General features: G+C 47.0%; 1 protein-coding gene across 1 annotated transcript in view; it reads left to right on the plus strand.

Annotated features, from left to right (window-relative positions):
• LOC139274658 (von Willebrand factor A domain-containing protein 3B-like) overlaps positions 1–13,585 on the plus strand; it is a 275,722-nt gene that overhangs the window by 240,689 nt on the left and 21,448 nt on the right. The window contains exon 26 of the mRNA XM_070891337.1: positions 938–1,035. Coding sequence (XP_070747438.1) covers positions 938–1,035 — 98 coding nt within the window. The remainder of the gene's footprint in view (positions 1–937; positions 1,036–13,585) is intronic.

Consider the following 13,585-nt stretch of genomic DNA (forward strand, 5'->3'; position numbering starts at 1 on the left):
GCTCCTAAAAATCAGGCGCAAATCATGTGGAAACTTGGGCCCATTGACTGTGGCACAAATGTCCTTAAACCGTTGCATGAGGCATCAATGGAAATACATTTTTTAAAACAGGGAACGTGAACCTCTTGGTCAGGAGTTTACTGGTGTAACTGGTGCAGAAGAGAGTTTCATTAAATGTTTTACAACTGCAGATTTTTGAAGAACAGTTGGTGAGAATATGCTCTCAAGCCTTTTCAAAGCAGACTTCCAAACTTTGCATATGATTTTTTTCAGTTCCTAACCTAGAAAACCCCAATGTATACAATTTAAGAAAATGCAGTTGTAATTATTTCCTGAGATTATTACAACTGTAGTGCAGTAGAGTTTATTTTAAAAATATTTTCCTCCTATACTGTTTGACTGACCGGGGGTAGATTTGATGCATCACAGTGGAAACAATTTTCCCTCCAATAGTTCTCCACAGTTACCAGTTATCCCAGCACCTGTTTATTGTACAAGTTCTAACTCACCACTGCTGTCTCTCGCCTCGCTGCGCTGACAGCGGCTGCACGCACGGGTGTGCTTTGCAGGGGGCGGTAAGAGGAGCGGCGAGCCCCAAAATGGATGAGCGTGCGTCATTTCGGCGTTGCACACCGATTGACATCACGCTCCTATTTAAAATAGTTTCCACGAACCCAAGCGACAGCAGTACTGGCAATCTGCTGAAAATGGCGGCTGCTGTGGGTCCCGCAGGAAGTGGGCAGAAGTGAGCTAACCACCATTTCTTTTAGTAAAACGGACATTAATGGCCAGCGCTAACAGCTCCAATTTCTAGGCCCTTATTTTTAAAGACTGGTGTATTCAAAGGTGTATTATTTAATTCACCTTCAAGCATAGTGTCGTTTATTGTGTTGTTGTTCATGTTGTTGGATCATAATGTTATGGTTTGCTTTTGCAGGAACATTCATTCCGTAGCAGACTGATTAAAATCAGCAAGACGCAGTATATCTTCATCAGTCGTTACATAAGAGAGGCACAGATGAGAGATTGCACGATGTAAGTACTGCGAATTTACACAGTCCCTGTAAGCTATTTGTGGGGGATATTTTTTCCCAGTGTATTTGAGTAACCTGGCTTTTTCTGTCAACCAGACTTCTGTAATATGCAACCCTAAACACACAAATACTGTCCTTGAAAACATTTCTGTTTTTCTTTTACAAAGCAAATGCTGTAAATAATTGTGTACCACATGGCATTACAATTTCCTTCAGTCCTTCAATACTCACTGACCACACATCTAAAGCCAGTAATGACTCTGTGAAATTTAAAGCAATGTGGGAATAAAGTCTTAGGCAGTCCACATCCACATCAGCATTTTTTTCAACGGGGTTTCCTGGATAGTGATTAGGAGTGGGAACCCTGCCTTCAAAGATACTGAGGTTAATTGTAGCACTGGTGGAGATAAGTCAATACTAATACAGACTTGCTTTGAACCTGAGGCCTGCCTGTATGGTTTAGACAGTCTGGGCAATGCATTTACCATATTTATTTTTAATTCCTTCACGGGATGTGGCGTCGCCGGCAAGGCCAGCATTTATTAGCCTTGAGAAGGTGGTGGTGAGCCACCTTCTCGAACTGCTGCAGTCCGTGTGATGAAGGTGCTCCCACAGTGCTGACTTGGTCGTAGCGGTTTGGTACAACTGAGTGTCTTGCGAGGCCATTTCAGAGGGCACTTAAGAGTCAACCATATTGCTGTGGGTCTGGAGTCACATATGGCCAGACCAGGTAAGGATGGTGAACTTGGGGAGGAGTTAAACTAATATGGCAGGGGGATGGGAACCTATGCAGGGAGACAGAGGGAAGTAGGATGGGGGCAGAAGCAAAAGATAGAAAGAAGAAAAGTAAAAGTGGAGGGCAGAGAAACCTAAGGCAAAAAGCAAAAAGGGCCACATTATAGCAAAATTCTAAAGTGGCAAAGTGTGTTAGAAAGACAAGCCTGAAGACTCTGTGCCTCAATGCGACGAGTATTCGGAATAAGGCGGACGAATTAACTGCGCAGATAACAGTTAACGGGTATGATGTAATTGGCATCACGGAGACATGGCTCCAGGGTGACCAAGGCTGGGAACTCAACATCCAGGAGTATTCAACATTTAGGAAGGATAGACAGAAAGGAAAAGGAGGCGGGGTGGCATTGCTGGTTAAAGAGGAAATTAATGCAATAGTAAGAAAGGACATTAGTTTGGATGATGTGGAATCAGTATGGGTGGAGCTTCGGAATATCAAGGGGCAGAAAATGCTAGTGGGAGTTGTGTACAGACCACCAAACAGTAGTAGTGAGGTTGGGGACAGCATCAAACAAGAAATAAGGGATGCATGCAATAAAGGTACAGCAGTTAGAATGGGTGACTTTAATCTACACATTGATTGGGCTAACCAAACTGGTAGCAATGCGATGGAGGAGGATTTCCTCGGGTGTATTAGGGATGGTTTTCTAGACCAATATGTCGATGAACCAACTAGGGAGTTGGCCATCCTAGACTGGGTGATGTGTGATGAGAAAGGACTAATTAGTAATCTTGTTGTGCGAGACCCCTTGGGGAAGAGTGACCATAACATGGTAGAATTCTTTATTAGGATGGAGAGTGACACAGTTAATTCAGAAACTAGGGTCCTGAACTTAAGCAAAGGTAACTTTGATGGTTTGAGGCGTAAATTGGCTAGAGTAGACTGGCAAATTATACTTAAAGGGTTGACGGTGGATAGGTAATGGCAAACATTTAAAGATCACATGGATGAACTTCAGCAATTGGACATCCCTGTCTGGAGTAAAAATAAAACGGGGAAGGTGGCTCAACTGTGGCTAACAAGGGAAATTAAGGATAGTGTTAAATCCAAGGAAGAGGCATATAAATTGGCCAGAAAAAGCAGCAAACCTGAGGACTGGGAGAAATTTAGAATTCAGCAGTGGAGGACAAAGGGTTTAATTAAGAGGGGGAAAATAAAGTAGGAGAAGAAGCTTGCCGTGAACATAAAAACTAACTGCAAAAGCTTCTATAGATATGTGAAGAGAAAAAGATTAGTGAAGACAAATGTAGATCCTTTGCAGTCAGATTCAGGTGAATTTATAATGGGGAACAAAGAAATGGCAGATCAATTGAACAAATACTTTGGTTCTGTCTTCACGAAGGCCTTCCGAAAGTACTAGGGGAGCGAGGGTCTAGTGAGAAGGAGGAACTGAAGGATATCCCTAATAGGCGGGAAATTGTGTTCTGGAAATTGATGGGATTGAAGGCCAATAAATCCCCGGGGCCTGATAGTCTGCATCCCAGAGTACTTAAGGAAGTGGTCCTAGAAATAGTGGATGCATTGGTGATCATTTTCCATCAGTCTATCGACACGGGATCAGTTCCTATGGACTGGAGGGTCGCTAATGTAACACCACTTTTTAAAAAGGGAGGGAGAGAGAAAGCAGGTAATTATAGACCGGTTAGCTTGACATCAGTAGTGGGGAAAATGTTGGAATCAATTATTAAAGATGAAATAGCAGCGCATTTGGAAAGCAGGGACAGGATCGTTCCAAGTCAGCATGGATTTATGAAGGGGAAATCATACTTGACAAATCTTCTGGAATTTTTTGAGAATGTACCGATTCGAGTGGACCAGGGAGAACCAGTGGAAGTGGTTTATTTGGACTTTCAAAAGGCTTTTGACAAGGTCCCACACAAGAGATTGGTGTGTAAAATCAAAGCACACGGTATTGGGGGTAATATCCTAACATGGATAGAGAACTGGTTGGCAGACATGGATAAATGGGTCCTTTTCAGAATGGCAGGCAGTGACTTGTGGAGTGCCACAGGGCTCAGTGCTGGGACCCCAGCTCTTTACAATATACCTCAATGATTTGGATGAAGGAATTGAGTGTAATATCTTCATGTTTGCAGATGACACTAAGCATGGTGGCAGTGTGAGCTGTGAGGAGGATGCTAAGAGGCTGCAGGGTGATTTGAACAGGTTAGGTGAGTGGGCAAACGCATGGCAGATGCAGTATAATGTGGATAAATGTGAGGTTATCCACTTTGGTGACAAAATCACGAAGGCAGAATATTATCTGCAAGGTGGCAGATTGGGAAAAGGGGAGGTGCAATGAGACCTGGGTGTCATGGTTCATCAGTCATTGAAAGTTGGCATACAGGTGCAGCATGCGTTTTCCCACTCATCTAACCTGTCCAAGTCACCCTGCAGCCTCTTAGCGTCCTCCTCACAGCTCACACCACCACCCAGCTTAGTGTCATCTGCAACCATGAAGATATTACACTCAATTCCTTCATCCAAATCATTGATGTATATTGTAAAGAGCTGGGGTCCCAGCACTGAGCCCTGCGGCACTCCACGAAGGCAAATGGTATGTTGGCCATCATAGCTAGTGGATTTGAGTATAGGAGCAGGGAGGTCTTACTGCAGTTGTACAGGGTCTTGGTGAGGCTTCAACTGGAATATTGTGTTCAATTTTAGTCTCCTAATCTGAGGAAGGACGTTCTTGCTATTGAGGGAATGCAGTGAAGGTTCACCAGACTGATTTCCGGGATGGCCGGACTGACATATGAGGAGAGACTGGATCAACTGGGTCTTTATACATTGAAGTTTAGAAGGATGAGAGGGGATCTCATAGAAACATACAAGATTCTGACGGGACGGGTCAGGTTAGATGCGGGTAGATTGTTCGCGATGTTGGGGAAGTCCAGAACCAGGGGACACAGTCTTAGGATAAGGGGTAGGCCATTTAGGACTGAGATGAGGAGAAACCTCTTCATTCAGAGAGTTGTTAACCTGTGGAATTCCCTGCCGCAGAGAGTTGTTGATGCCAGTTCATTGGATATATTCAATAGGGAGTTAGATATGGCCCTTATAGCTAAAGGGATCAAGGGGTATGGAGAAAAAGCAGAAAAGGGGTACTGAGGGAATCATCAGCCATGGTCTTATTGAATGGTGGTGCAGGCTCGAAGGGCTGAATGGCCTACTCCTGCACCTATTTTCTATGTTTCTGTGGGCCCAAGTTTCCACACGATAAAAAACGGGCGCCCCTCCGAGCTGGGCGCCCGTTTTTCGCGCCTAAAACGGTGCCGGAAAAAAAACTCGCGATTCTGGAGCGCCCTGCAGCTCCTTGTCTGTTTGGCGCGGCGCCCAGAGGGGCGGAGCCTACACTCGCGCCGATTTTGTAAGTGAGAGGGGGCGGGTACTATTTCAATTAGTTTTTTTCCTGCCGGCAATGCTGCGCGTGCGCGTTGGAGCGTTCGCGCACGCACAGTGTGAAAAAAACATTGGCACTCGGTTATTTTTGTAGTTCTTTGTAGCTGTTTAGTTTTTGAACATTTTTTAATAAAAGCACATTGCCATCAGCACATCAGCACTGAGGCTTCTTGCAGCAGTGAGAAGGCTGCAGGAAGCCTCAGAAAGTTGAGGCAGCCGTTTCCCGACGACCTCCCCCTTTTGCTGTCGGGAAATGGCTCCTCAATTTCTGAGGCTTCCTGCAGCCTTCTGTCTCCTTCCCTCCCTCCCTCCCGCCATCTGGAACGGCTTCCTCCCCCCCCCGCTGCGTTCGGTCGGCTGGTCGGTCGGGCCTGCACTCCCCACCTCCCCCCCGCTCGCCCGCCCGGAACGGCTCCCCCCCCCACACCCCTGCGTTCGGTCCCTCCCCGCCGTCTGGAACGGCTTCCTCCCCTGCGTTCGGTCGGTTGGTTCCCTCCTGCCCGCCGTCTGAAACGGCTTCCTTTTCCCCCCTCCCGCGTTCGGTCGGCCGGTCGGTTCCCTCCCTCCCTCCCGCCGTCTGAAACGGCTTCCTTTTCCCCCCTCCCGCGTTCGGGAATGGCTGCCTCGTTTTGTGAGGCTTCCTGCACCATTCTCCCTGGCTGAAGCACTTTCACACAGGTAGGAAGATGGTTTATTTAATCTTTTCTTTGCTTATAAATTTTTATTCAGGTTGGATTTATTTGTATAATATTTGTAGAAGTATAAATAAGGATTTATTGTAGAATTTAATGACTTCCCTTCTCCACCCCCCCTTCCCCCCCCTCCTTCCCCCCCCCCCCCCCCCACCTCGTTCTGGACGCCTAATTTGTAACCTGCGCCTGATTTTTTAATGTGTAGAACAGGTTTTTTCAGTTCTACAAAAATCTTCACTTGCTCCATTCTAAGTTAGTTTGGAGTACGTTTTCACTGTGGAAACTTTCAAATCAGGCGTCAGTGGCCGGACACGCCCCCTTTTGAAGAAAAAATTCTGTTCCAAAGTAGAACTGTTCTACCTGACTAGAACTGCAGAAAAAAAAAATGTGGAGAATTGCGATTTCTAAGATAGTCCGTTCTCCACCAGTTGCTCCTAAAAATCAGACGCAAATCATGTGGAAACTTGGGCCCTATGTTTCTATGTTTCCTTCCCTCAAGGACATTAGTGAACCACATGGGTTTTTACGACAATCTGTCGTCGTGGGATTTGAACTCACGTCTCTGGATCATTAGGGCAGTTAAAATAGAGCGTGGGACTGACCCACCGCCTTTCCGCCGCAATCCAGCCAACTTCATTTACCAGCAGTGAGGACACCCACCTGAAGCATGATCCGGTTCCAATGATGTCATCGCGGCTCAACCGCAATATGTACCTGAGGCCTGAGTGGGGGAGCAGTAGTGACTTCCCCGTCTGGCCTAACCTGCTAGGAGCTGGACCAAGAACATAAAGAGGCCCAGGACTTCTGGCCACCATTCTGGCGGGTCCCCAGTATCGAATTTGTGCCACGCAGAGTGACACTCCCTCCTGCCAGCCAGGCAGTGCCTCCCGCCAAGATTGGGTGAGAGTCCAGTCAATATTATGGAAATAAAGCCCGGGAGCTAAAATCTCTCCGCACCTCAGCCGGTGCCGGCAAGTGTGCTGGTCACTTGTCCCGATCCCCATACGCATGGACTCCAGTGTCCCCAGGCACAGATCCCACTTCTCGTTCAACTTGAGCCCATAGAGTACAGACAATGCAGGTAAGTATGCACCAGTGAGTATGCTCACAGGTTTGTGGAGCCGTTGAAGACCACTCACAGGTTTGTGGAGCTGTTGAAGACCACCATGCGGGGGCTGCCTGTCTTTTGCCAGTAACTCATCAGGGTCTGAAACTGAGTAGCCACCAAGAGCAGCTCTCGCCCATCTGGAGTGGCAGCTGTTCTGCAGGAGCCGCTGCTCAGGAATCCGGTCCTCAACAACCGCAGTTTTAGGTGTCAGGCAGAGGAGAGGGCTGTGGCTGGTAAGGTGACCAGGGTCAGGGACCTGCTCGATGGTGGAGGAGCGGGCTGGATGTCGCCAGAGAAGCTGGCACGGTGCCTAAACTGGGCCGACGTCTGGCGCGCAGCCAATGTCATCGAGTCGCTAAAAACAGCACTGGGCCCTGACTCTGTTAGGTGTGTCGAGGAGGCGCAAGCACGTGAGGAGATCCCGTCTGAACTGACCCCTGTCCGGACAGAATTCTTTATTGGTGCCAAGCCCCCAAACCTCCCTCAGGAGCCGGCGCCTCACAACTTGAGCCGCCTCGGGGAAATCCCCTCCATGCCTTTCAGTTCTGCGCGGAGTGGTTTCCTTTACGGGCTGCTCCTGCACACTCTCCACGTTGCCATCCTCGTCTGCCGTCCGGACACGCCATGGCGTACCATCTTGTCATCCGGAGGAGGCGGGGGTCCCCAATGGAGTGCATTCTATGTGGGACTCCTCCCTCTATTTATTGGGGAATTGGCCTGGAGGGTGGTGCACGGAGCAGTCCCGTGCAATAAGTTTTTAAGTTGGTTCACGGGCTCCCAGGCCGCCTGCAATTTCTGTGGTCTGGAGGAGTCCGTGTTACACGTTTTTATTGAATGTACGAGGTTCCATTATTTAAAGGGGCTGCTCCTCAAATTCTGGCTGCACTTCAGTCCCACACTCCTGATCTTTAGGCACCCTGTGCGGAGGGGAGTGGGTAGGTCCGAGGGCCACCTCGTAGGACTGCTCCTGGGCACAGCCAAGGGTGCCATCAGCCGGTCCAGGCACCGGGCGGTCGAGGGGGTTGTTCAGCCTAACTGCCTGCCTCTCTTCCATGGTTACATCTGAACCAGGATATCCCTGGAGATGGAGCACGCAGTGTCCACCGGTACGCTCGCGGCCTTCCGCGAGAGGTGGGCGCCGGAGGGACTGGAGTGCATCGTTACCCCCGGCAACCAAATTTAAATTTGAACCACATGTCTAAAGTTTAATTTGTTTAAGTTTGCCGGTTTTAGTGTTCTCCCCCCTCCCCCACCGCCTTTTTAGCCAGGAGGCACTTGTATAATTTGTGTTTTTGGTGCCCTCAAAAAAAAAGAACAAAAAACAAAAAACAAGTGGGCACTTGATTGAAAGTTTTTAGAGTGTGGCCCCCCCTTTAACCAGGGGGCACTTGATTATTGTTTGCAACAAAGTAGCAGTAGAGCTGTTGAAGACCGCCATGTGAGGGCTGTTAGTTTTTTTACCAGGAACTCATCAGGGTCTGGAACAGAGTCGCCACCAAGCGCAGCTCTCCACCGTCTGGAGTGGCGGCTGTCCTGCAGGAGCCGCTGCTCAGGAATCTGTACCTCCACGACCGCGGTTTTAGGTGGCAGGCAGACGAGAGGGCTGTGGCTGGCGAGGTGACCAAGGTCAGGGACCTGCTCGATGGCGGAGGAGCGGGCTGGATGGTGCCAGATGAGCTGGCACGGCGCCTATCCTGGGCCGATGTCCCCGCGGGCCAATGCCATCGAGTCGCTAAAAACAGCACTGGGCCCTGACTCCGTTAGGTGTGTCGAGATGGCCCAAGCATGTGGGGAGATCCCATTCAAACTGACCCCCGTCCGGATGGAAGTTCTCATCGGCGCCAAGCCCCGAAACCTCTCTCTTTGGGCACCCAGTGTGTAGGGGAGCGGGCAGGTCAGAAGGCCTCCTCGTAGGACTGCTTCTGGGCATGGCCAAGGAGGCCATCAGCCGGTCCAGATATCGGGCAGTCGAGGGGGGCGTTCAGCCTGACTGCCTGCCTCTCTTCCGCGGTTACATCCGAGCCAGGGTGTCCCTGGAGATGGAGCACGCGGTGTCCGCTGGTACGCTCGTGGCCTTCCACGAGAGGTGGGCGCCGGAGGGACTGGAGTGCATCATCACCCCCGGCAACCAAATTTTAATTTTGTCAGTTTTAGTGCCCCCCCCCCTTTAATCATGGGGCACTTGATTTAATATTTTATTGTTTTACAGATACAAAATAGTTGTAGAGCTGTTGTGAATTGTTAATTTGTGTTTTTGGTGCCCTCAAAAGCCCTCCAAAAAACAGGGGGCACTTAATTGAAAGTTTCTGGAGTGTAACCCCCTTCCCCCTTTTAATCAGGGGGCACTTGTATTAATGTTCCGACACAAAATAGTTGCAGAGCTGCTGAGTTGTAAGTGGCGTAGCCAGTCACGTGATGTTCACAAGATTCAATAAAACCCCACCAGTTGGGTTCAGGGGATCCACAATGAGGCAGGTGGTTGTGAGCTTGGTGGGTGAACTGGTAATATGTAGTGTGACTGTTAAACCTTTGTTAATAAACCAACTAGTTCTTAATAGCAATGTGTTGCTATGAATTCTTAAGCAAAGAACCCATGAAACAAATGCATTACAGTAAGTTAATTCATAGAAACATAGAAACATAGAAAATAGGTTCAGGAGTAGGCCATTCGGCCCTTCGAGTCTGCATCACTATTCGATAAGATCATGGCTGATCATTCACCTCAGTACCCCTTTCCTGCTTTCTCTCCATACCCCTTGATCCCTTTAACCGTAAGGGCCATATCGAACTCTCTCTTGAATATATCCAATGTACTGGCATCAACAGTTCTCTGTGGTAGGGAATTCCACAGGTTAACAACTCTCTGAGTGAATAGGTTTCTCCTCATCTCACTCTTAAATGGCTTACCCCTTATTCTTAGACTATGTCCCCTGGTTCTGGACTTCCCCAACATCGGGAACATTCTTCCTGCATCTAACCTGTCCAGTCCCGTCAGAATTTTATTTTCTATGAGATCCCCTCTCATCCTTCTAAACTCCAGTGAATCCAGTCGATCCAGTCTCTCCTCATATGTCAGTCCTGCCATCCCGGGAATCAGTCTTGTGAACCTTCGCTGCACTCCCTCAATAGCAAGAACGTCCTTCCTCAGATTAGGAGATCAAAACTGAACACAATATTCCAGATGAGGCCTCACCAAGGCCCTGTACAAATGCATTAAGACCTCCCTGCTCCTATACTCAAATCATCAAGCTATGAAGGCCAACATACCATTTGCCTTCTTCACCGCCTGCTGTACTTGCATGCCAACTTTCAATGACTGATGCACCATGACACCCAGGTCTCGTTGCACCTCACCTTTTCCTAATCTGCTGCCTTTCAGATAATATTCTGCCTTCGTGTTTTTGTCACCAAAATGGATAACCTCACATTTATCCACATTATACTGCATCAGCCATGCGTTTGTCCACTCACCTAACCTGTGCAAGTCACCCTGCCCTCTTAGCGTCCTCCTCACAGCTCACACCGCCACCTAGCTTAGTGTCATCTGCAAACTTGAAGATATTACACTCAATTTCTTCATTTAAATCATTAATGTATATTGTAAATAGCACAGGTCCGAGCACTGAGCCCTGCGGCACCCCACTAGTCACTGCCTGCCATTCTGAAAAGGACCCGTTTATCCTGACTCTCTGCTTCCTCTCTGCCAACCAGTTCTCTATCCACGTCAGTACATTACCCCCAATACCATGTGCTTTAATTTTGCACACCAATCTCTCTTGTGTGGGACCTTGTCAAACGCCTTTTTAAAGTCCAAATACACCACATCCACTGGTTCTCCCTTGTCCACTCTGCTAGTTACATCCTCAAAAAATTCCAGAAGATTTGTCAAGCATGATTTCCTCTTCATAAATCCATGCTGACTTGGACCGATCCTATCACTGCTTTCCAAATGCACTGCTATTTCATCCTTAATGATTGATTCCACCATTTTCCCCACTACTGATGTCAGGCTAACCGGTCTATAATTCCCTGTTTTCTCTCTCCCTCCTTTCTTAAAAAGTGGTGTTACATTAGCTACCCTCCAGTCCATAGGAACTGATCCAGAGTCGATAGACTGTTGGAAAATGATCACCAATGCATCCATTATTTCTAGGGCCACTTCCTTAAGTACTCTGGGATGCCATGTATCAGGCCCCAGGGATTTATCGGCCTTCAATCCCATCAATTTCCCTAACACAATTTCCTGCCTAATAAGGATATCTTTCAATTCCTCCTTCTCACTAGACCCTCGGTCCCCTAGTATTTCCGGAAGGTTATTTGTGTCTTCCTTCGTGAAGATAGAACCAAAGTATTTGTTCAACTGGTCTGCCATTTCTTTGTTCCCCATTATAAATCCACCTGAATCTGACTGCAAGGGACCTACGTTTGTCTTCACTAATCTTCTTCTCTTCACATATCTATAGAAGCTTTCACAGTCAGTTTTTATGTTCCTATCAAGTTTCCTCTCACACTCTATTTTCCCCCTCCTAATTAAACCCTGTGTCCTCCTCTGCTGAATTATAGAATTCTCCCAGTCCTCAGGTTTGCTGCTTTTTCTGGCCAATTTATTTGCCTCTTCCTTGGATTTAACACTATCCTTAATTTCTCTTGTTAGCCATGGTTGAGCCACCTTCCCCGTTTTATTTTTACTCCAGACAGGGATGTACAATTGTTGAAATTCATCCACGTGATCTTTAAATGTTTGCCATTGCCTATCCACCGTCAACCCTTTAAGTATAATTCGCCTGTCTATTCTAGCCAATTCAAGTCTTATACCATTAAACTTTCCTTTCCTTAAGTTCAGGACCCTAGTCTCTGAATTAACTGTGTCACTCTCCATCTTAATAAAGAATTCTACCATATTATGGTCACTCTTCCCCAAGGAGCCTCGCACAACAAGATTGCTAATTAGTCCTTTCTCATTACACATCACCCAGTCTAGGATGGCCAGCCCTCTAGTTGGTTCCTCGACATATTGGTCTAGAAAACCATCCCTAATACACTCCAGGAAATCCTCCTCCACCGTATTGCTATCAGTTTGGTTAGCCCCATCAATATGCACCTTTCACAACCATCGGACGTCCCAAAGTGCTTTACAGCCAATAAAGAATGATTGATGTGATGGTGATGTCTGCTATAAACTCTCCATTTTAAAAATCTAAACATAATTCCCAGGTTAAGTGTCTCTCTCCCCTTCTCATGATATCCCCTGATGTGACAGGCAATAAAAGGGAATAAAGCAGCGAAAACAACAGCAGAAGATCCCGCTGGCAACAGTAGAGGTGCATGCTGTATCTAAGTAACATGATTCTGTCTAGTCCTTAGAGGTACAAGTGATTGAATGATACGAGGTAACAAGCACAACAGCAAAGAGTCTGAGCTATGTAAAGGGAAATTGCAGAAGTTGTGTTTATAGGCAAGAGTAAATGAAAGAAAAAAAAATTTGCTTTATCCAATGTTCATTTGAATGACTTGCTAATTATTCAGTCATCCTTTTTTTAATAAAAGTGCAAAATTATGTGAAATGTTTCAATTATTAAAATAATAAGATGATCATTCAGTAATCTTAAATTAGAAGTTGAAATTTGAAGTGGCCAGTCACTCCAGACTACCCAAAAATATGAGAAGGCTGCTGAGCTGCTACTTTTGAGATGGTAAAAAGAAAGACTTCCATTTATATAGCACCTTTCACGACCATTGGACGTCCCAAAGTGCTTTACAGCCAATGAAGAATGATTGATGTGATGGTGATGTCTGCTATAAACTCTCCATTTAAAAAATCTGTATTGTATTTCAATCTGCCGAGAGATTGAAGCAGATTGGATTGGTTGGTCAGACCCCCACATGTCCACTCGTGTGGTGTAAAATGTTGTTTGATTTCCATGTCGGTTTCATCACTGGCTTTTGATGCATCGTCAGTGAGTAGTGAAGGACTGAAGGAAATTGTTATGCTCTGAAGCACATCATTATTTACAGTCACTGAATATCAAATTGCATTTTATTGCATGGCATTCTGTTTTTTTTTACCAGTGTTTTGGGGATCGAATGTCTAATCATCACTCCCTTCCTCAAACAAACCCAACTTGATCCATCCGTCCTTTCAAACTCCGGCCATCTCCAATCTCCCTTTCCTCTCCAAAGTCCTTGAACGTGTTGCCGCCTCCCAAATCAGTGTTCATCTTTCCCGCAACTCCATGTTTGAATCTCTCCAACGGGTTTTCGCCCTCGCTAAAGCATTGAAACAGCCCAAATCAAAGTCGCAAATGATAATTCTCTATGACTGTCAGTGTTGTGCACTATCCCTCCTGATCCTCTCCACCTCATTGCATCCTTTGGCGCGATCAACCACATCATTCTCCTCCAATGCTTCTCCTCTGTTGTCCAGCTCAGTGGGGCCGGTTGTACTCTTCCGCATCAAATCATAGTCAGCGCATCGATGGCAGAGCATCTTCCTGTCCCCACACCATTACCTCTGGAGACCCTTAAGGATTTGTCCTTGGCTCCCTCCTATTCCTGA

The sequence above is a fragment of the Pristiophorus japonicus genome, chromosome 10 (assembly GCF_044704955.1).
Source record: "Pristiophorus japonicus isolate sPriJap1 chromosome 10, sPriJap1.hap1, whole genome shotgun sequence".
Lineage (NCBI taxonomy): Eukaryota > Metazoa > Chordata > Chondrichthyes > Pristiophoridae > Pristiophorus > Pristiophorus japonicus.